This window comes from Heptranchias perlo, chromosome 22, assembly GCF_035084215.1.
Source record: "Heptranchias perlo isolate sHepPer1 chromosome 22, sHepPer1.hap1, whole genome shotgun sequence".
Lineage (NCBI taxonomy): Eukaryota > Metazoa > Chordata > Chondrichthyes > Hexanchiformes > Hexanchidae > Heptranchias > Heptranchias perlo.
The window spans coordinates 5,111,988-5,136,239 of NC_090346.1; the positions used below are offsets into that span (position 1 = coordinate 5,111,988).

The window sequence follows — 24,252 nt, forward strand, 5'->3', positions numbered from 1 at the left end:
CTCAGCTCATCTGCCTTATTCATTAGACTCCTTACATTTAGCACTGCCAAATTCCTTTGTTGTCTAGTTTCTAACCTTTGTTTCCTCTGCCGTCCAGACTCGCTTACTAAATTTCTGCCTTCCATTTCCAGCTCTGCTTCTCTCCCTTCTGAATCTACACTCAGATTCCCATCACCCTACCAAGCTCGTTTAAACCCTCCCCAACAGCTCTAGCAAAACTCCGTGAGGATATTGTTCCCGCCCTGTTGAGGTGCAACCCGTCCGGCTTGTACAGGTTCCACCTCCCTCAATGCCCCAGGAATCTAAAGCCCTCCCTCCTGCACCATCTCTCCGGCATTCATCTGCTCTATCCTCCTATTTCAATACTCACTAGCGTGTGGCACAGGGAGTAATCTGGAGATTACTACCTTTGAGGTCCTGCTTATTAATCTCTTTCCCAGCTCCCTAAAATCTGCCTGCAGGACCTCATCCCTCTTTCTACCTATGTCATTGGTACCGATATGGACCACAACCTGTGGCTGTTCACCCTCCCCCTTCAGAATGCTCTGCAGCTGCTCAGTGACATCCTTGACCCTGGCACCAGGGAGGCAACATACCATCCTGGAATCACGTCTGCGGCCGCAGAAACACCTGTCTGTTCCCCTAACTATTGAATCACCTATCACTATTGCTCTCCTGACCTTTTTCCTCCTCTCTCGTACAGCTGAGCCACCCTGGCGCTGTGGACTTGGCTCTGGCTGCACTCCCCAGAGGAACCACCGCCCTCACCACCGGTTAGAGAGTGAGATGCACTCAGGGGATTCCTACACCACCTGCCTGGTCCTCTTTGTCTGTCTGGCGGTCACCCATTTCCTCTCTGCCTGCACACTCCTAAGCTGCAGGGTGACCATCTCCACAAACGTGCTATCCATGTGGCTCTCAGCCTCGTGAATGCACTGCAGCAACGCCAGCTGCTGCTCAAGCTCCGAAACCAGGAGCTTGGGCTCCTCCAGTGATGATACTTTCTGCACATGTGGCCGTCCAGGACACTAGAAGCGTCCTGGAGTCCCCACAAGGCACTGGATGTGCATTCGACGGGACTGAGGTGCCCTGCCATCCCTCGATTTATTAGATTACTACTAAACCTACGAGAAACAAAAAAAACACTCACCAGCTACTCACCAATCAGTTCCATCCCTTGTACTGAATTTAGGTTATTTTCTTTTACCTGCTTGCCCGCTCCTCCTTTTATCCCCACTCTCTCTCTCTCTCTGCTCTCTTTCTCCCTCTCCCTGCTCTCCCTCTCTCTCCGCTCTCACATTGGTCTCAGGCCTCTCTCACCACCGCTCCTCCTTTTATCCCCGCTCTCTCTCTCCGCTCTCCCGCTAGTCTCGAGAGGATGTTATTAAGTGTATATTTTGTGTGGATCTCCAGAGACCACATTGCAATATAACTCTGTATGATTACACATAAATAAATCTTATGATCCGCGCAAAAATCAAGGAAATTCTGTCAAACAACAAAACGTCAGCATCAAATTACTGGGCATCATCTCTTCAAAAGCAAGGTCTGCACCGTTAGAAATTCATTCTCTTAACAGAAAACTCAGCATTATTTTTTGTATCAATTTAAAAAATGTCAAACTCATAGCATAACTCTTTTAAACTTAGGAATTCCTACATGCACTCTGCAATATTCAGTTCTGGGTACTTAAAATACTTAAGCCTATGTCCTCTCTGCTGATTCAGCACACGGGAGATGTTACATGACTTGTAAAAATCAAAGGGAGCTAAATTTATTAATTCAGTAGGTACGCTCCAAAACACAGAAATTGCTTTACTTTTTTAAACAGCTGTCTATTGTGTATGTAACTGTACCATCTTTTCTGAAATATCAAGTTAGAAGATAACACTTTAATAGAACAAGAGCAGTCAGTAATATCCAAGCAATGAAAATACTTAATGGTGCATACAACAACAACAACTTGCATTTATATAGCGCCTTTAACATAATAAAATGTTAATTTAATAATGTTGAACTAATCTATTTTCTGAAAAAAGGAAATGAGCTTTCACTTCCGATCAGGTCTCTCTTCACTTGCTGTGTCTAACATTGTTTTTCAGCTAGTGGGCCACTGGAGTATCTAGATAAAAGTTTGTGCACAGGCTCCCATTGTGCCGGTCAGTCTCATTGGCATCTGTTCATTGCGTCCTACCTAACAAACCTCAATTCCCGATAATAAGGGGAGCTGGTGACCAATGTGCTTCAGTAAATGAACTGCCATTGCACTATTGGCCCCAGTGTTTCCAGAACATTTTGATGATGTACCACCAAGGATGATATTGCATAAGATGGTAACTGGACATTGTCTGATTGCGATTTATTACAGTTACTATATTTGATGTCTGCACATTACCTGATGAATTAAGTTGGTTGGAGAGGTAGTTTGATGCCAGTGTGTAGATGTTACCAATCTGCGACATCATTAAGTTTGGGTAAACATTGTCTAGTCCTTTAATTCTGCATGGATTAGAACAAAAATGATTGCACAACATTGCAAGAAAAAAGTCATTACAGTAAGAAAACCTCTATCAGGAATTCAGTAGCATTTTTCCATGAAAAATATAGCAGTATTACACTACAGCTTTTTTTCATCTTTGTCAGCAATTCTGGGGAAAGATTTCCTCTGTTCACTATTGTAGTGAAATCATAAAATTGGGCCTAAAGAACATGTTTGTAACTTTGATACAAATAGTGAGCACTGGAAATCTTCCCTCAGTGAGGTGTCTGAAATGTCATTTGTTTGTATACATTACTTCAATTCTATTTACAACATTGCACAGTAGAAATACAGACCAAATCATTTTTTGGAATTACTATGGCAAAAACATGTCTACTTTCAAACTGGTAGCATTTATTAAGTACTGTAATCACAACTAGATTTCCATAAATATACATTATGAAAAAAATTAATTGGCTCCTCCATTCTCCACAATCTCCTTTTTGCAAAGTTTGCAAAGTTAAGACCCTTTGGCCTCTATCCTCTCTATAAACCCTGTGCATAGTCTGTGTACTCACATAGCTTGGTAAGATTCACAGGTTATGTTAGTAGGTATGAGGGCGAGCTCGCTAGCTGTAATACTGGGCAGCAGAAGCAGTAAATTGGACTGGAACCAGTCAGCATAGTCCGCGGCTTTAAATGTTGGAAACTGGGGTCCCAGCTGCTGCACGATCCTGCTCAGCATCACACTCCTTACTGCTGTGTTTTGAATAACCGCAATACCCATCTGAAACAAAATGAAATTACATCAAAAATCATTATGACAACTTCCTGAGAACTGCTTAACATTTTAACACCATAATCTAATGATAGATTTATTGCACTTTTGAATCTATTCAGAGATTAGCATTCACTATACATATAATACATTTTAACATACAATTTCACAAATGATAGCCTTTTTGCAGTGGGTTTTAAATGAATTTTACATGATCATTTCAGTCAAGGACAATATTCTTTTGTTTTTCTCTTGCAATATCTGGTATAGTGTCTTAAATACAACTGAAAAGGCTGAGGCTTCACTGTGGTGTCACTAACTTCCATTAAGCTTTCTAAGTGGGAAGATGATCAACTTGATGGGCAACAGTTTAACTTTATTTCTGAAAGGTTGTCAGTGAATGTTTACTTTTTCCTTTTGTAAATTTCCCAAGGCTTTCAAATACATCATTGTGTATCAGTGGGAGAGGGGGATTTTCACATGACCTCTTCCATCAGGTGGCGCAAGCCCGCCATCCATCCAATGGAAGCAGTCCGAGGCCCGAACAATTTTCATAGCCGAGTCACATTACCATTTCGTCGGCGAGCTGCTTGTCGATCAAAGGGGCCGAAAATCTCACAGCTCCATTGCTGATTAGCCAATTTGCATGGGCTAATGAGGCTCCCACCTCTTTTCTGGCAGGCACCTGGGCCGCCCATTTCAAGGCCCCAACCAAAATGGCAGTGACCCGGACGTCAGTGGGAATGGGGGTAAGTGTTGTGCTGTTATTTCAATTGCACCACTGTCCTGTTCCCACCTGGCGGAGGGGACATAAATTTGTTGCCGCATGTATTAACCAAGAAATAGAATGTCCCTCAATCCATCTGCATATACTTTCACAAGATCAGAAAATAGTTACAGATGAGGAAATCCATTCAGCCTTTCTTAGTTCATCCACCCAGAAAGACCCTACATTCCCCCCATTGCAACATCCAATTGTTTCTTAAATAATTGCAGGATTTTCACCCCCACTATCTGGAATACTAAATTTGCCTTTTTCCAGTTTAAATCTATGTTCCCTTGTCCTACCCTTACGATTTAACTTGAAGTAGTATTTTGGGTTAATCTTTTCCATTCCCTTAATTACCTTATATATCTCTGTAAGATCGCCTCTCAGGCACCTCGGTCCTGATATTTATGGGGAAGGTGCGGGGAGAGGCCCAATACGGCTAAAAAACCCATCGAGGCCGGGGTCGTGGAGGTCCTGCTGAACTTAACAGCAGGAACTCATTATAATTTTTTTCTTCCATTTCCCGACGGCCAGCTGGGCAAATTGACAGCCTGGACAGGGGCTGGGAGGGAACCCCAGCAGCAGGAGGCCGCAGCCGGGGACCTTTGGGGACGGTGCCTGGCAATTGGGAGGGGCGGGGGGGGGGGGGGTGGGGATGAAGGTCCGCGTTCAGGGCTTGAGGTTGGGGGGGAAGGAGGCCATCGTGGTGGGGGGGGGGGGGGGGGGAGGTTGGCGATCAGGGCTTGGGGGAGTGGGATCGGCTGGAAGGAGAGAGAGGCCATTAGGGCTGGAGGTCAGTGATCGCGACAGTGGGGAGAGAGGGGCCGCAATTGGCAGAGGGGAGGCCGAAGGCTTCCTTGAGGGGCTGAGGGTGCACTCCTGCTCTTCCTGACCCACAAGGAGTGCGAAAAGCACTTACCTTGTGGAGTCGGCAGCTCCCGACTCCCTTTCACTGCCAGGTTTCTGGACCCCCGGGAAACCCGCGTAGCATCTGTAAAATTTAAATCGGGCTCCCAATGGCACTGTGGGAGCCCAATTTAAACACTGTAATAAAGAACCCCGTCTCTCCACGGCAGGACACCACGAAACCCGCCACTGTAAAAATGGCAACAGGTGAGTGCGAGGCAGGTTAGGACCGGGTTCCCCTTTTTCTCCTGCATGTCGTTGGTTTGGGGGGGTTAATATCGAGGCCCTCCTTTCCAGGCTGAAAAGTCCAAGTTTTTCCATTCTTTCTTCATAACTGACACCAGGGGCATGATTTTGACTCTGAGCCGGAAAGGGGGCGGAGGGGTCAAATTGCGGACGGGAAATCCAGAAGTACGGGTATCCGATTTTGACGTAAGGAAGTCTTTTTTTTTGTCGGTTTGCCGTCCGACTGACCGGCCTGATTGACAGGCTGGTCTCAGTCGGGTGGGAGACCAGCCAGGGGAGGATATGTTCAGGTAAGTCTTTGTTTGTATCGATGCATGGGGGGGGGGGGGCATGGGTTGGCACGGGGGTCTAGGGGGCACAGGGGAATCAGTCATGGGGGGCAGGATCGGGGGTCAGTCAAGGGTGGGGGGGGGGGGTGTTGGGATCAGGGGGCTGCGATAGTTGGGGGGGTCAGGGATCATCATGGGGGGGATCCACGACTGTTCGCGGGGGATCGGGGATCCACAATCGTTTGGGGGGGGGGGCGGTGGCGGAGATAGGGGGTCCACGATTGTTGGTGGGCGGGTCGCTGCAGGCTTGATGGACCTGGGGGAAGCACTCCTGCTCCTCCGGGCCCACAAGCTGTGCCAAAAAGGCATTTCCCTTTTAGTCTCGGAATCTTCTCGCCTCCTTTCACGTGGCGTGAAAGAGAAGGTCTGGGAATCCCAGCCCCCCCGAGGTGGAAATTGGAAACTGTGGGAAAATGGAGGCCGACAGCCTCAGTGAAAGGTTTTAAGGCCCGACCCGCCTCCTGGGAGCGGGTTGGTCACCCGCCCCTCGTCCCGCCCCGTTGAAAAACAGAAATGGACGGGTTGGAGGCGGGTCTGAAATGGTTACAATTTTGAATGCCCCCCTGCTCCCAACCCACCCGTTTTTCACTTTTAAAATCATGCCCTAGGGATCAGCCTTGTGGTTCTCTGCGTTGCCTCCAGTGCTTGAATGGCTCCCTTGTTTCCCTAAAACTGGGCATGGCATTAAAGATGCAGTCTGACCAGACCATTCTCTAGTTTGGTCACAACTTCCTCTGACTTGTACCCTATTAATTTGGTTATTGAGCTTAACATTTTTTGTTTTGTTGATTGCTGCTGTGCATTGGTTGGACATGTTGAGGGCTGAATCTATTATGATACCTCGGTCTCTTTCGGCTTCATTCTTAGCAATTTCATTCATGTATATATATGTTGCCCATTTTCCTTTCCTGTGTGCAGTACGTCACATTGTTTCACATTAAATTTCATCTGTCATTTTATTTTTGCCCACTTAGAAATAGTAGTGGTCCCAACACCGAGCCCTGGGACATCCCACTCATTATTCCCCACCCCCCCAACCCGCAACATAACTCCTCTAAAGAGTACTTATTTTTTTACCATTCAGCTAGTTCCTTATCCATTCCCAGGGTTTATTGTGTGGAGGAAATTGGTAGAGGAAGAAAATTTAAAGTATGAAACAAATGAATTTATAAATCCAAACAATCCCCATGGCTACATTTTTCAATTTGCTGAAAGTATTGATTTTTGTTTGAGTGTATTAAGGTAACCTTCAGAGTGTTAAGGTTGCTGTAAATAGGTAATAACATGCATAACATGTTGATTGAAAACCACTTAAGAAAAGCACAAATACTCCTTTTTAATATGAAGCATTACAAATTTATAACTGTATTTACAATGGGATAGAAAATCTGCATTTTGAAACTTACAATAGGAATTCAATACACCCAATATTAAATTAATATTTTACTGGTATAAATAAAAAAGTGACCATGAAGCTATCAGATTGTTGTAAAAACCCAAGTCGTACACTAATATCCTTTAGGGAAGGAAACCTGTCTGACTTATATGTGACTCCAATCTCATGCCAACGAGATTGACGCTTAACCGCCCTCTCAAGTGGCCCAGCATGCCACTTAGTTGTATCAGGGCAACTAAGGATGGACAATTAATGCCTGCCTTGCCAGCAACGCCCACGTCCTAAGAATGAATAATTAAAAAAAACATTTGCTAACTTACCATTTTTGTGTCATTGACAAAATGCTTCATGTAGGTCTTCAGTTCACTGAAGGTCCTGTTTGCAAGTGTATCAAGGATCTTGTTGATATTACTAGTATTGCTCAAAGCATCGGAGTTCACAGTCAGCTCAGACAGATGTCTCGGGGTGAGTAAGTCCAGCACATCAAACTAAAGAAATTTGAAGTTGTTAAAGTGAAGCAGGCTCTTTTACATTGGTGAAGTAAGCACTAAAGGGCAATGCCTCCAATCAGTACCATATATATCAGATATACTGTACCCATATGTTAATGGACAATCAGTGGTATTGCTTCACTCAAGCATCCATTTATTTTGCTCTGTCGGCTTCATGAGTGTGACTATATAAGGGGAGAAAGTGTGACGTAGCTCCCACTGATATCTGTCTCCGGTGGAGAAATGAACAAGTGGCAAAGTATCTCATGACTGGCAACAAAAAACTTAACAGGCTTCTATTACTCTATTGAATTTCACTGAAATAAGTCTCTGCCCTTCCTCCCCCCAATTTTGGATCTTCCTCAGTCCACAATGATGGTTTAATGCCAATCAGTGCCAATGTCAAAAATGAACTAAAGTGTGCATATTTGCACACATGGAACATGCTAAATGTAGACATTTAACAGTGTAGAGCCCCACAATGTATTTATGTTATTCCAGTTTTATCATGTCACTTTGCTCATCCTATTTACAGTGATCCATTTGATATGGTATTCAAGTTTGCTCATGCACACTTGCTTAATTTTAAAATGTAACTCATTAAGTATACTGGGGCAGCACAGTGACACAGTGCATTAGAGTATCAATGTGCTACATCAGAGAATGATGGGGCATAGATCCACATCTACAGTGTACACCTGTAGAGGCTAGGCACTTCACCAAAGGGAGGAAGGGAAAATTGGAGGGAGACTCACCACGGACTTTCACACACTTCTTAGTGATCAATTTCAGAGTGACGGGCCACTATGGCCTTTTCAGGCCCTGTTCCTATGCTTCTATTCTGTTTAGAATCTTTCAATTAAAAATAAATCCTGATGGCGATCACAATGGTGCAGCAGAATGCAAAAGATAGTCATGTAGTGGATGGGTAGAAATCTCTGAAAAAGGACTGGTATTCCTCTTTGTGACTTCCTAGATGGATTGTTAGAATTACTCACACATTGTGTGGAGGAAAACTTCTTTCAAAGTAGATAGACCACTTCAATGAATGGTGAATAATCTAACTGGATCCTTATAATCATGGAACTATCACAACAAACAGGTGACTTTATAGGACAACATTATCTCATCAAAGTTATTGATAAAAAGCCAGGCTGATAACATTAGTCTTACAACATTGTAGTTGATCAGGAATATAATTTGAATTTTTAAAAATAATCAAAGTATCTTACTTAGCATCCCAGTTTCCAAAAAATAAACTGATTCAATAACTTACTGCGCTGAAATTGGAATTTAGCCTGGTTAATTCCTCTATCTGAACAAGATGACTGAACATTCCCCAGTTCATCAGCAGCCACTCTCTGGATCCATTAGTGTTGCTGATACAACCAGCACCTGTAGTTAAAGGATAAAGAAGGTTAGCTGAATAGTGCACTGAATATTTCCTAGTGGATTATCAGGAACATTTTGCACATACATAATAACATGCAACTTCTTTATTTAACTCACAGTGCTTCAATCAACAAAATCTCTTACATTAGAAGCAAGTTAGAGTTGTGTTTGAACTGGCAGCTTAAGGCCACTATCATGAGCCCTTCAATCAAGCTGAATGTCTGTTTTCAATTGTAACATAATCACAGACATGATTGAGTGGATCGCTGGATTATCATTGTGATATGGCTGGGTATTTTTCCATCCATTACATTTATCTCATGGGCAAAGTTATTGTAGAAATATGACTTTGTCCGTAGGATAAATGAAGGAATTTCTAGCCAATAAAATCTGAAGGCTTGGAGTAATGCTAGAGGCAGCTGCAATGAGTCTGTTAGTATATTATTGTTTCTGAAATATAGTCTGGTAAAAAAGGTGTTATGGTGCAGTTTCATTCAAATCCCCATGGGTTCTTATATGCCAATTGCACGTATGGTTTTGACAGTGACAAATTACATCAGTTTCTGAAGTTAACTCTAAAATACACTGATGGGAAAGTGGGGAGGAGACATTCTTAACAACTTAGTCATGATATGTGAATATAATTATTTTTTATTACTGAGAAACCAAAGCAAAGTGACCAAGGTGCACAGTCAAGATAACAACCAACGATAGAGAGAGGTAAGGTGACGTAAGTTAGGAAGTAATGATTAGATGATGCCAAGCTTGGGTTTTAAACACCTAAAAAATGTAGAAGAAACATGGGGTCCTGGGAAAGAATGAGTTGGAGTCAGTGGGATTGTATTGATTTCATTAGAATGGGGATGTAGGAAGGAGAAAACTCTGCAGGGTGGTATATTCGGAGCTTAATAGGAATAAGAGAAGAAAGTTCAGGATAGTACTGACCATATTAGGACTGAAGTGAAGAGAAATAGAAAAGAAAGTTGCAGCAGAGAACGGTCAGAAGTTGGAAGCTAAAGATGAATGAGAAATCATATATGAGATGACAAGCCTTTTCTGGTATCCTGCCCAGGAACGTGATAGAGATGTTAGAAGGGCCTCCCCAGATATGGGAAAAGTATTCAAATTTGGAACAGACATAGGCTACTTAGAGAGCTAGGTTGTTGAAAGGAAAAGGGGTACACTGGATCTCTGCTATTTCCCCAGGGGTTGTAACATTCTCCCACTCAAGTTATGGCAGGTAAACCCCACCACCCCAGAATTTCAGGGCCTGAGCTTCCTGGAGGCAATTTTAGCAATGGAGGAGATATGAGAGTTCTATCTGAGGTCAGACATGATAGTGAGGCCACAAATATCCATAGACGAAAGAGGAATAAGGTGGAGCCATTAAAGTTAAGAGGTGGGAGCCACTGGTTAGACTTGAGAAAGACACAAAGAAACTATGTCTTTCAAAAATTGTAAGGAAACCTTATTTGCCACTGAAATACAATTAAAAGATGTATAAAATATGCAGATCTTGGAAACAAACAATAACAGTTGAATTGTACTGCAGTATTACAGTAGCAACCTTATTGGATGTAAATCTAGTTTTTTCGTGGTTCGCAATTGCCTTTCTAGCTTACCTGTGGTGTTGAGGTAATTAAGGATCCATACTTTTAGCACAGTCTCTCTGGTTGCCTGCGGCATCTCTCCAAATCCATTATTGAGTCCTTTTACGCTAATATGGAAAAACATTGATAGTTTTATTTATTTGATGGTCAGATTTATAGTATCCATTCATCTGATGGACAATAATTTTGGGATCCTTTCCTAAGAATGATCGATAATCAGGTCTGGTCTATGTACATCTGCTACTAAAACCTGAATAGAGCATCACATTGCAATGAAAACCCTCAACAATTAGAAAGAAAAAATTTTCATTCATTTGGCGCCTTTCAACTCCTTAGGATGTCCCAAAGTGTCTCACTGCCATTAGTATTTTTGAGTTACAACAATGTCTGAAGAACCTCTCATTTTGGAATCAATTTGTTTTATAAAAATTAAGGTAATTTGTTTCCCCGTTAACTGTTCAGAGACCTCGTTCTAAGCTTGTTACTGTTACTAGATACTTAAGCTCCCTTCTCATTGGCTGGAGTTGCTCATCTTGACACTGGGAACTGAAGGCTTATTACAGACTCCCAACTTAGAGCTTTAATGCAATAACAATAATATGTTTCACTTCACTCAATCGGGCTAGAAATCCCGCCCCAACCCCACGCACAAATGGCTAAGTCCGAGGAGCCTGGATATTGGGCCTCGGACCTCATTACCATGAGGCCAACGTTGTAAGAGGAGCCCTTCGGGAAGAAGGTACCATAATCGGGCTGCTGCTGCAGTAAGTGAAGGATCGCGATCGGTCCTGGGGTGGGGAGAGGGACATCAGGGAGCCTGGAGGTGGAGGACGGGCAGCAGCAGCAACGTTCGGGATGGTATTTACTTGGTAAGTACTTTCCTTTTTTGTAATCCAGCGATCTTTAGTGTTGGTTTCCTTGAGTGTAGCCAATGCTGGCACTGGCTGCCTCAGGGCAAACCAATATGCTGTGGGGACCTGAAGCAGGCGTTAGGCCTCTTGTTTGCACAGGCAAATGGCCTAACGCCTGCTCCAGGCGTGGGTAAAGGACACCTCTTGTTTGCCTTTACCCAATATGGTGGGCGGTGCACTTCCTGCGACCCAATTTCTAGGCCAGAAATTATAATACCTTGATTTATGGAGCTGCAATTTCTCAACTGCCGGCCACCCGTTTCCCTCCTGAAAGATGGGCAGTTAAAAATCGGGGGGGGGGGGGGGGGGGTGCACCTCAAACGCCCCATTGACATCCAAGGCCCACCAGATGCAGTTGTCAGATGGGCCTATAAAAGGGCTACCAGCTCGCCCACCTGAAACAGGCATAAGGCAACTTAAATATGTAAATTGGTGTCCGATGTCAGCTGCAGAACCTCAACTTCAATTGCAAAATTTCAGGTACAAATGGACATAACGTGTGCCATGCAAACCTCACCTGTTTGTGCCAGGTGTCGAGCGGCCTAACTGGCAGCACTTAAATGACTGCTGGAGGCCGCTCAGAAAACAGCCAAAGAAATTTAAAATGTTTATTTTTGTGGGGCTAGGAGGAGCAGGAGTGCTCCACCACAAGGCTCGACCTGCCACCTGGCTCAGCACAGGAGCCCTTCTCAACAGGTGAGCTGTTGTGGTTGCCCGTTTGGCACCCGCAACTCGCCAACAGCATTTATATAAAGCCCAACTCCGCCAACTTTGCACCCGTTTTGGGTGGAAATCAAATTTCCTCCCCAAGGTGACCACATTTCAGGGTGAACTATGCATCTCATTTATTTTCCACTTTCCTTTTCTCTCTTCTGTTCTGAAGCCAGTGACTTATGCTGGGTTAAGTTTCCATGGGCAATACTACTCACTGGCACCACTTCTTCAGTCCCATTTTTGATGTGCAAGGCTAAACAGTGAGTAACAGCATCCCGTTTGATCACTGCAGCCTGTGTGCGCAAACATACACACAAAATTCCAGCATATGACACTAGACATAAGTTAGCAGCACAAACTATGCCAGGTTTTGTCTTTCCTAGCCAGAGGACACCACCTGGGCTCAGTGGGACAAACTCAGCACAGGTCATGGATCAAACCTGGGACCGTCTTGGTTCAAGTGCCTCATTATCAGATCACAAGCATCACGTACCCACTAAGACATCATGGAACGGTGGTACTCAACATTCAAATAATAATTACAAATATTTAAAAGGTTTATTTACAGAGCCACAACTGGAGTATTGTGTCCAATTCTGGGCACTACACTTTAGGAAGGCTTTTTTTTATTCGTTCATGGGATGTGGGCATCGCTGGCAAGGCCAACATTTATTGCCCATCCCTAATTGCCCTTCAGAAGGTGGTGGTGAGCCGCCTTCTTGAACCGCTGCAGTCCGTGTAGTGAAGGTTCTCCCACAGTACTGTTAGGTAGGGAGTTCCAGAATTTTGACCCAGCGACAATGAAGGAACGGCGATATGTTTCCAAGACGTGATGGTGTGTGACTTGGAGGGGAACGTGCAGGTGGTATTGTTCCCATGTGCCTGCTGCCCTTGTCCTTCTAGCTGGTAGAGGTCGCGAGTTTGGAAGGTGCTGTTGAAGAAGCCTTGGCGAATTGCTGCAGTGCATCCTGTGGATGGTACACACTGCAGCCACAGTGCGCTGGTGGTGAAGGGAGTGAATGTTTAGGGTGGTGGATGGGGTGCCAATCAAGCGGGCTACTTTGTCCTGGATGGTGTCGAGCTTCTCGAGTGTTGTTGGAGTTGCACTCATCCAGGCAAGTGGAGAGTATTCCATCACACTCCTGATTTGTGCCTTGTGGATGGTGGAAAGGCTTTGGGGAGTCAGGAGGTGAGTCACACGCTGCAGAATACCCAGCCTTTGACCTGCTCTTGTAGCCACAGTATTTATATGGCTGGTCCAGTTAAGTTTCTGGTCAATGGTGACCCCCAGGATGTTGATTGTTGGGGATTCAGTGATGGTAATGCCGTTGAATGTCAAGGGGAGGTGGTTAGACTCTCTCTTGTTGGAGATGGTCATTGCCTGGCACTTGTCGGGTGTGAATGTTACTTGCCACTTATGAGCCCAAGCCTGGATGTTGTCCAGGTCTTGCTGCACGCAGGCACGGACTGCTTCATTATCTGAGGAAGGATGTGAAGGCCTTAGACAGGGTGCAGGAAAGATCTACTAGAATGGTTCCAGGGATGAGGGACTTCAGTTACGTGGATAGACTGGAGAAGCTGGGGTGGTTCTCCTTACAGCAGAGAAGGTTAAGAGGAGATTTGATAGAAGTGTTCAAAATCAGTTAAATAAATAAAGAAAAACTGTTCCCATTGGTGGAAGGGTCGAGAACCAGAGGACACAGATTTAAGGTGACTGGCAAGAGAACCAAAGGCGACATGAGGAAAAACTTTTTTACGCAGCGAGTCGTTATGATGTGGAATGCACTGCCTGAAAGGGTGGTGGAAGCAGATTCAATCATGGCTTTCAAAAAGGAATTGGATAAATACTTCAAGGGAAAAAATTTGCAAGGCTACAGGGAAAGAGTGGGGGAATGGGCCTAACTGGATTGCTCTTACAAAGTGTCGGCATGAGCTCGAAGGGCCAAATGGCCTCCTTCTGTGCTGAAACCATTCTATGATTCTATGAGCTGAAGCCTTTCAGTAGATCTGCAAACTGCTCTAAAAGTATATAATACTGAGTGTTAGTTAAAGACGCAATTAAATTTTCTGCCTATTTATAGTCATTCAAGGAAATCTAGCCCAATCGTATCAAAGAAAGCACTATTTCAGGGGTTTTCAATATACCGACTGTACGTTCTCACAATATCTTATTGGTTTCTGAGTGACAAGGATGAACACACTGAGGAATGAATGTAAGGACTCAGATATTGGGTTGTGAGCCCTAGTTGTTATTAACTAGAACCTGCTGTATAGGATTATGAAAGAGAGTCAGACACTTACACTGCTTGGTAACCTACGCAGCTGATGTTTCTGAGCAGAAGGCAGTTCAGCACTGACTGGGAAATGCCAGCAATGAATGGCCTGAATCGTTCCTGGAACCATTTTGTCAGGAAAGCTGCACTGGTTAAGTTTTCATTGGTCTTCACAATCTCCCACAGGACGTTCATGAATGTGATCTTCGTCATCAGGGGAATTGATGGTGTGTTCAGGGTCTGAAACAAACCATGACATGTGTTTAAACTCAGTAAGTAAAGAGTTTCCATTATAGGTGTAAGAAATTTCCCCTAATTTAAGAACTAAAAAAATGACAATTATTACATTTCTAATTCGAATATCACAGTGAAATCAGACAAATGTGATGAACAAAATATTTCCTCATCTGAACCTTTCTCCGATCAATCTGAAAAACCACACCCGTTAATTTTATTGTAATTAGAAACAACATCACAACTCAAACAGTTAATGCTTTCAAAATGAAAGGTCATATTATTCCACCCTGTGGCAAGGAATGCTAGTTCTAGAGTCGTATTTGACAGGCTACTGTGGAGGACACTAAAATACAGTGAAAATTCAATAAGTCTGATGCAATGTTACTGATTTTCACTTAAGAACTGGGTCATTATTTGTGTGTAGTCTGATGTATGTGTAGATTTTAAGGTAAGTCTAACTTAATAAATTATAAATGGTCATAAAAGATAAAAATGCAATATGTTTGGTAAATGTGTTTACTGCTTCTAGACCAGTCTACAAATGTCTAGACTTAGAATCTCAAGATTATAAAGTGCATTTAAACTCCTATTTTTAAATTTTCAGTTGTCCGATAGTGGACTCATGGAATAAAGGTAGAAAAGTTGGTGTTGTAATGATGTCCTGCCCTCAAATATCTTTTAAAGACAAGATAGCTCTCAATACCAGGTGACACAAATCCATAAATTCCTAGTTAGAAATCAAGTGTTCAGCTGCTTAAGCTGGCAAGGCACCTCATTTACTTGATTATTATTAAAATTATTTTTCAATAAATCCGAGATTTATTTTTTGAAATCTATAAATTATACAGTGCTCGTTCCTTAAATTTATATAATTACGATAAATATATGGCTTGTTGAATGTTGTCATCGTAATTTATCCAAACAAGCCTTTTTGTTTTGAAAACAGAAGCAATAAATTCTGCATGTACTAGGCCAGGGAGATTTCTGTATTTTGTCTTTACCATTGGTGAATTAAGAACATTTACTGCTATCTTGGCTAACATTCCTCCCTCAACCACCAGCACCAAAATTAGGGTAAGTGGTTTTCCATCTCATTATTGTTTGTGGGATCTGCTGTGCAAAACAGCTGCTGTCTTTTGCTACAGTCACTGCACTTAACAAAATTCACTGCATGCTTCTACAGTTATATACTGTATAAATGCAAATATTTCTATCTTTGTATGAGAATAACAGTTTCTACCATTTTCTTGGTAAGTTGTTTTTCATGTAAAGTTTAATTATCATTTACCTTATTGTTGAATTTATCCAGTGCTTCATTCAGGATGGTTTTGTCAAGCTTCTGAACAAATACACCCAGTGCAGTTCCATCTGACCTATTCAGAGCCTTTGCGGTAGTAAAGCAATTAAATATAGCAGTCAAGTTATCACTGGTTAGACCTGCCATCAGTCGATTACTCTGCAAAGGAATCCATTTAGAAACATGTTAGGGTAATATATCCCAATATATTTCACTGATCTAAAGTATTACAAATTATGGTACTCTCCCTTGATGATCAATGCATTCAGCAGTATTTGGTGCAGGAAATCAGATAATAAACTAACATAAAACAGCATTTTGGTAATTTGACTGCCAGGCTTTCCAGATGCCTAATTCATTATTTGGGATGTTTCTGATTAACGTGATAAGGTGCAATATCAATTCAACTTTTCTCCTCTTTTATAACCTAAATTTTTTATTTATTCGTTCGTGGGATGTGGGTGACGCTGGCGAGGCCAGCCCAACCCTAATTGCCCTTGAGAAGGTGGTGGTGAGCCGCCTTCTTGAACCGCTGCAATCCGTGTGGTGAAGGTTCTCCCACAGTGCTGTTAGGAAGGGAGTTCCAGGATTTTGACCCAGCGACGATGAAGGAATGGCGATATATTTCCAAGTTGGGATAGTGTGTGACTTGGAGGGGAACGTGCAGGTGGTGTTGTTCCCATGTGCCTGCTGCCCTTGTCCTTCTAGGTGGTAGACGTTGTGGGTTTGGGAGGTGCTGTCAAAGAAGCCTTGGCGAGTTGCTGCAGTGCATCCTGTGGATGGTACACACTGCAGCCACGGTGTGCTGGTGGTGGAGGGAGTGAATGTTTAGGGTGGTGGATGGGGTCCTATCAAGCGGGCTGCTTTGTCCTGGATGGTGTCGAGCTTCTTGAGTGTTGTTGGAGCTGCATTCATCCAGGCAAGTGGAGAGTATTCCATCACACTCCTGACTTGTGCCTTGTAGATGGTGGAAAGGCTTTGGGGAGTCAGGAGGTGAGTCACTCGCCGCAAAATACCCAGCCTCTGACCTGCTCTTGTAGCCACAGTATTTATGTGGCTCGTCCAATTAAGTTTTTAGTAATTGGTGACCCCCAGGATCTTGATAGTGGGGGCTATGTTGCACAATTTTTACAGCCAGGGTCAGGTGGGTCTTTTAAATTTGGGTAAAGTCAGTGAGCTTGGTCTGCAGTGAAAAAGGCACATTACCAAACTCATGGTCCTTGCTAGACTATGGAGCCAGAACTCACCCTTTTTTTGGTTCTTCAAACTCCAACATAGATCCGGAATGGGCAAAGTAACTTAAGATAAACTAGCATAATTGGCACAATCACTGATACTTGATATTAATTTATTTTATTTTTTGTGGGCATGTAATTAAATGCAAAATAACACCAAATTATACAAAAATAGCTCATTTCTACTGGGATCCTATGCAGATCTTAGAACTAAAGAAGTATACAGCACTGGATGAGGCCATTTGGCCCATCATATGTGGGACTCCTCTGCTGGAGTAATCTAAAACTAATCCCATTGCTCTGTTTTCTCAATATAGTTCTATATCTTCCTCTGCTTTAAATACTTGTCTACTCTTCTGTTAAAAGAGGTAATAGTTTCTTCCTCAACTACTCTCCGTGGCAAAGCATGTTAAGTTTTACCAAACTTTCTGCATAAGAAAATTTCTCCAAACTGCTCAGTGACAACTTTAAATTGATGACAACCAGGTACACTGGGGTGTGAGCTCCCCCTTCACACCAGTTTGAGTTCCCCATGCATGCAATATATATCCACTTAAAATAGTGCTCAGTGCAGCATTATTTTGTATTGCAAGTGATTTCATTGGATGACTACCACCAATCTTGGAATGAGGAGCACTACCAATGTTATTTTAATGGACTGAATGATGCTTTCACAAGACAGTCATCCTCATGTGAAATTCTGGACTATGACACAGCTTACCTGAGCGCATGCGTAGTCCATAATGTTGAAACTGCAGAGCTGGGACTTGCTATTAGACATCAGGAAATTATTCACAGCCGAACTGTCAGGGGGAAATACAATCTATTATCAGGAAAGGAATTTCATTGGGATTTAATTAAAAACGATTTTAAAATCAATACAATTTTAAGTTTATTTCTTTACATCTTTAACAGCAAAGTGAGAGACACTCTGCTCTCCTGGTGATTGTCTAAGAAAAAGCTCCATGAAATGTGATACTGAATTACATAGACCTGAAAGGTCCCATGTTTGGGTTACATACACTAAGCCGATCTCAGCTAGGGTGATGATAGGGGTGCTACAATTGGCCTCAACTAGGGAAGGGGGAAAAATCCCCCAGAGTTCCTGCTCTGATTACTCGCCATTGATTCCTACAAAAATAGGTAAGGAAGTGTGGAAGTCAGTTGAGGACAGGATTGGGCAGAGCTGTGATGCCCCCTATAGATGAATGTCCTCCTGTCATTCCATGCCAACAAGAACAGCCATTCAGATGAGATACTGAAGCGCAGACAAACTTTGTTGAATTGTACTCCAGTATAAGTCAGCACTGTCAGGACAGGAGGAGATAAAATTGGGGAAACAATGTACAAGGCTCCTGCCTCCAGGCAGGATTTGACAGTGAGATTCCTGAAGGAATGCAGGAACACAGTTTCACGAGAACAAATCATTAGTTTCAGTGAACCAATGCAGAGATGATTGACCTCATATGCTTACCTGTTTTCGGCTGCACACAAAGCTGTTTCTGTTTAAAATGTAAAAGAAAAAAAAGTTAATAAAATGTGGAAATGTATAGAAAAAAAATTGGTTATTGAATTACACAAAAAAATGAACTTACCATTAAATGTAGTGTTGCCACACTAACAAAGAAAAAGCACAATTAAAGTTTAATACTTAATTTTAGTTTTATTGTGTGCCAAATATAAACTAAATATATACATGGAAACGTACTATAATATATATACATACAACTATGCTGTGATAAATATATGAATGCAAATATATTATAAGATATACATGGAAATATATTATAAATATATACAGGGAATTATACCACTCAATACATGCAAATATACCATAATAAATAAGGAACTATATCATAAAATATATATGCAGATCCTACAGCAGCTGTTGAACAAAATGGTGTCAACATGTGAAAAGAATAAATGCTTTTTCTGTAATTTTATAAATGATGTACAAAACCAACAGGCTTCATACAAATGAAATCATTACAGTAATTCAGCCAGTTTGGGCTGTATATTCCTTCTTTTGCTAATATTAGCGAGTTGGCTTTTTCACTAACATTAGTGATGGAAGGAAGATATACCCTATTACATGTACTTTAAAAGCAGATCATTTGCACAGCATGGTACTACAGCTCCGGTTGGCACTCCAATGCCACAGATGTACACGACGTGGCTCTGTTCCCATACCAGTTGCCACCGAGGAGGATTCCCCTTTTTGATGTGCCATCAACAAGTGATGCTGCGCAATGGACAAGGGTACACCCCATCAGAAAACAGATGGAAAGTCAGAGGACAAGTCCTGCAATGGCACAGACCAGGCATCAAAGCATTTGAATTCCCTCTCAGTAGAAGAGTTTCTTCATAGCAGTTGAGCAATCAAAAGAAAAAAAGATACAAAACACTTTTCATATAAAGGTAAATTTAGTGAGACTGTACTCCCAGTAAAAGCCTGGCTGGGCAGGAGCACAGATCACAAATTTGGCTCTTGATGTTAAATATCTTATCTGCAATCCATGCTCTTGTCCTGCAAGGCTCTGTGTCAGGAGTACAATTTTGCTGAATGTACTATATAAGGAATGGTTTAAGGGACATTTTTTCATTAACATGGCTCTATACCACATAATTAAGTAAAAAGTACTAAATCTATCTTACCATGAAGTTAAGTTGGGGATCTGAAAAGAAAACAAGTTAAATATTATTAAAGGAAACACACTTTTAGATGCTGATGGGTGTATACTTTCAGCGTTTATGCTTTTTAATTCATAATAATCTGTTGGTATTCTTAACCAAACCACATTGTTGTGTCAAACCCTGTTGATATGTGTGGTCAGGTACTGGAAAATATTTGAGGTCAGCTTTTCATTTTCCCTCCGCTAAATGTTTTAAGTTCAGAAACATTTTAATCGGGAGTACATATTAGCCCTTAACACACTTGTCACTGTCATTGTCACACTAAACCTATGGCATTGGTCTTCAAACTGGGGTCCGTACAGCCAACAAATTCCTGTTCATCTGGGACCAAGCACAGCATGTGCAGCAAACATAGTTTCTTGAAAATTCTGTATTCCACATTTATTTTGTATTTGTTGCTCCTGTTGCTGCACTAATAAAAAATATTTTCTGTTATGATAGCACTCGTTTCCTTTGGGCAGCTGACACTGCCTTTATGAAGAGAGGGAGTTTCTTGTAGTGTGCCGAGATATGAAGTTGGATCGCAGCAGTGCGTCAATATTTGCGAAGAGTTTTCCTGCATGGTAAATGTTTGAAAAACCACTGCCCTATGCGGTAACTCAGCTAAGGCAAGTCATGGCAGCAGACCTCGCACCCGTGATATGCTCCTCCTGCAAGATGTGGGAAGTCATGGACACTACCAGTGTCCCTGCCGACCATGTGTGCGGGAAGTGTGTCCACCTGCAGCTACTGACCGATCGTATCTCGGAGCTGGAGCTGCGGGTGGACTCACTGTGGAGCATCCGCGATGCAGAGAAACTCGTGGATAGCACGTTTAGCGAGTTGGTCACACCGCAGGTAAAGGGTATACAGGCAGGAAGTGAATGGGTGACCACCAGGAAGAGTAAGAGATGCAGGCAGGTAGTGCAGGGGTCCCCTGTGTCCATCCCCCTCTCAAACAGATATGCCACTTTGGATGCTGTTGGGGGGGATGACTTATCAGGGGAAGGCAGCAGCAGCCAACTTCCTGGCACCACGGGTAGCTCTGCTGCACAGGCTGGGAGGAAAAAGAGTGGCAGAGCTATAGTGATAGGGGACTCAATTGTAAGGGGAATAGACAGGCGTTTCTGCGGCCGCAACCGAGACTCCAGGATGGTGTGTTGTCTCCCTGGTGCAAGGATCAAGGATGTCTCGGAGCGGCTACAGAACATTTTGGAGGGGGAGGGCGAACAGCCAGCTGTCGTGGTGCACATAGGCACCAACGATATAGGTAAAAAAGGGGATGAGGTCCTAAAAGCAGAATATAGGGAGTTAGGAGGTAAATTAAAAAATAGGACCTCAAAGGTAGTAATCTCAGGATTGCTGCCAGTGCCACGTGCTAGTCAGAGTAGAAATAGGAGGATATTTCAAATGAATACGTGGCTAGAGGAATGGTGCAAGGGGGAGGGATTCAAATTCCTGGGACACTGGAAACGGTTCTGGGGGAGGTGGGACCAGTACAAACCGGACGGTCTGCACCTGGGCAGGGCCGGGACCGCTGTCCTAGGAGGAGTGTTTGCTAGTGCTGTTGGGGAGGGTTTAAACTAAAGTGGCAGGGGGTTGGGAACCTGAGCAGGGAGAGAGAGGAAAGCGTAACAGGAAGGGACAGAAGGTATGGAGTAATAGGTAAAGTGTTAAAAAAGGAGAAAGCAGGAACTAAGCGTCACAAAACAGATTTGAAAGTTCTTTATCTGAATGCACGTAGCATTCGTAATAAAATGGACGAGTTAACGGCACAAATAACTACGTATGGGTATGATCTTGTGGCCATTACAGAAACATGGCTGCAGGGTGACAACGACTGGGAATTAAATATGCCAGGGTATTTAACAATCAGGAAGGACAGGCAGGAAGGAAGGGGAGGTGGGGTGGCTATGTTAATAAAGGAAGGAATCACTGTAATACAGAGAAATGATATTGGGACAAAGCATCAAGATAATGAAACAGTTTGGGTGGAGATAAGGAATAATAAGGGAAAAAAAACATTAGTGGGCGTAGTATATAGGCCTCCTAATAGTTGCAACTCTGCTGGAAGAAGTATTAATCAGGAGATAGTCGGGGCATGTAATAAGGGAACAGCCATAATTATGGGGGATTTTAATTATCATATTAACTGGACAAATCAAATTGGGCAGAGCAGCCTTGAGGACGAGTTCATTGAGTGCATCAGGGATGGATTTCTTGAGCAGTATGTAACTGATCCTACAAGGGGGCAGGCAACCTTGGACCTGGTCCTGTGTAATGAGTCAGGATTAATTAATAATGTCCTAGTTAAGGATCCCCTTGGAACGAGCGACCACAACATGGTTGAATTCCATATCCAATTAGAGGGTGAGAAGGTTGATTCTCAAACAAGCGTACTGAGCTTGAATAAAGGAGACTATGATGGTATGAGAGCGGAATTGATTAAAGTGGACTGGGAAAATAGATTAAAGGGTAAGACGGTACATGAGCAGTGGGGTTCATTTAGGGAGTTATTTTACAACTTTCAAAATAAATATATTCCACTGAGGAAAAAAGGGTGTAAAAGAAATGACAGCCATCCGTGGCTAAGTAAAGAAATCAAGGATAGTATCCGACTAAAAACAAGGACATATAAGGTAGCCAAACTTAGTGGGAGGATAGAAGATTGGGAATTCTTCAAAAGACAGCAAAAAGTAACTAAAGGATTGATTAAGAAAGGGAAGTTAGATTATGAAAAGAAATTAGCAAAAAATATAAAAACAGATAGCAAGAGTTTCTATAGTTATATAAAAAGAAAAAGGGTGGCTAAGGCAAACATAGGTCCCTTAGAGGATGAGACCGGGAAATTAATGGTGGGAAACATGGAGATGGCAAAAATGCTGAACAAATATTTTGTTTCAGTCTTTACAGTAGAGGACACTAAGAATATCCCAACACTGGACAAACAGGGGACTCTCGGGGGGGAGGAGCTAAATACGATTAAAATCACTCAAGAGATGGTACTCAGTAAAATAATGGGACTCAAGGCGGATAAATCCCCTGGACCTGATGGCTTCCATCCTAGGGTCTTGAGGGAAGTGGCAGTAGGGATTGTGGATGCTTTGGTGATAGTTTTCCAAAATTCCCTGGACTCAGGAGAGGTCCCGGCAGATTGGAAAACTGCTAATGTAACACCGTTATTTAAAAAGGGTAGTAGGCAGAAGGCTGGAAATTATAGGCCAGTTAGCTTAACATCTGTGGTGGGTAAAATTTTGGAGTCTATTATTAAGGAGACAGTAACGGAACATTTAGATAAGCATAATTTAATAGGACAAAGTCAGCATGGCTTTATGAAGGGGAAGTCATGTCTGACAAATTTGCTTGAGTTCTTCGAGGATATAACGTATAGGGTGGATAAAGGGGAACCAGTGGACGTAGTGTATTTAGACTTCCAGAAGGCATTCGACAAGGTGCCACATAAAAGATTATTACTTAAGATAAAAAATCACGGGATTGGGGGTAATATTCTGGCATGGGTGGAGGATTGGTTATCAAACAGGAAGCAGAGAGTTGGGATAAATGGTTCATTTTCGGACTGGCAACCAGTAACCAGTGGTGTTCCACAGGGGTCGGTGCTGGGTCCCCAACTCTTTACAATCTATATTAACGATTTGGAGGAGGGGACCGAGTGCAACATATCAAAATTTGCAGATGATACAAAGATGGGAGGGAAAGTAGAGAGTGAGGAGGACATAAAAAACCTGCAAGGGGATATAGACAGGCTGGGTGAGTGGGCGGAGATTTGGCAGATGCAATATAATATTGGAAAATGTGAGGTTATGCACTTTGGCAGGAAAAATCAGAGAGCAAGTTATTTTCTTAATGGCGAGAGACTGGAAAGTACTGCAGTACAAAGGGATCTGGGGGTCCTAGTGCAAGAAAATCAAAAAGTTGGTATGCAGGTGCAGCAGGTGATCAAGAAAGCCAACGGAATGTTGGCTTTTATTGCTAGGGGGATAGAATATAAAAACAAGGAGGTATTGCTGCAGTTATATAAGGTATTGGTGAGACCGCACCTGGAATACTGCATACAGTTTTGGTCTCCATACTTAAGAAAAGACATACTTGCTCTCGAGGCAGTACAAAGAAGGTTCACGCGGTTAATCCCGGGGATGAGGGGGCGGACATATGAGGAGAGGTTGAGTAGATTGGGACTCTACTCATTGGAGTTCAGAAGAATGAGAGGCGATCTTATTGAAACATATAAGATTGTGAAGGGTCTTGATCGGGTGGATGCAGTAAGGATGTTCCCAAAGATGGGTGAAACTAGAACTAGGGGGCATAATCTTAGAATAAGGGGCTGCTCTTTCAAAACTGAGATGAGGAGAAACTTCTTCACTCAGAGGGTGGTAGGTCTGTGGAATTTGCTGCCCCAGGAAGCTGTGGAAGCTACATCATTAGATAAATTTAAAACAGAAATAGACAGTTTCCTAGAAGTAAAGGGAATTAGGGGTTATGGGGAGCGGGCAGGAAA

At 42.8% G+C, this 24,252-nt stretch overlaps 1 protein-coding gene across 1 annotated transcript in view; it reads right to left on the reverse strand.

Annotated features, from left to right (window-relative positions):
- The window catches only part of LOC137340890 (uncharacterized), a 191,980-nt gene that overhangs the window by 41,881 nt on the left and 125,847 nt on the right, over positions 1–24,252 (reverse strand). The window contains exons 73-83 of the mRNA XM_068003693.1: positions 19,719–19,738; positions 18,659–18,680; positions 18,538–18,565; positions 17,785–17,866; positions 15,820–15,987; positions 14,323–14,534; positions 10,409–10,503; positions 8,671–8,789; positions 7,224–7,391; positions 3,058–3,266; positions 2,396–2,499 (exon numbers count right to left, since the gene is read on the reverse strand). Of these exons, the coding sequence (XP_067859794.1) occupies positions 2,396–2,499; positions 3,058–3,266; positions 7,224–7,391; positions 8,671–8,789; positions 10,409–10,503; positions 14,323–14,534; positions 15,820–15,987; positions 17,785–17,866; positions 18,538–18,565; positions 18,659–18,680; positions 19,719–19,738 (1,227 nt within the window). The remainder of the gene's footprint in view (positions 1–2,395; positions 2,500–3,057; positions 3,267–7,223; positions 7,392–8,670; positions 8,790–10,408; positions 10,504–14,322; positions 14,535–15,819; positions 15,988–17,784; positions 17,867–18,537; positions 18,566–18,658; positions 18,681–19,718; positions 19,739–24,252) is intronic.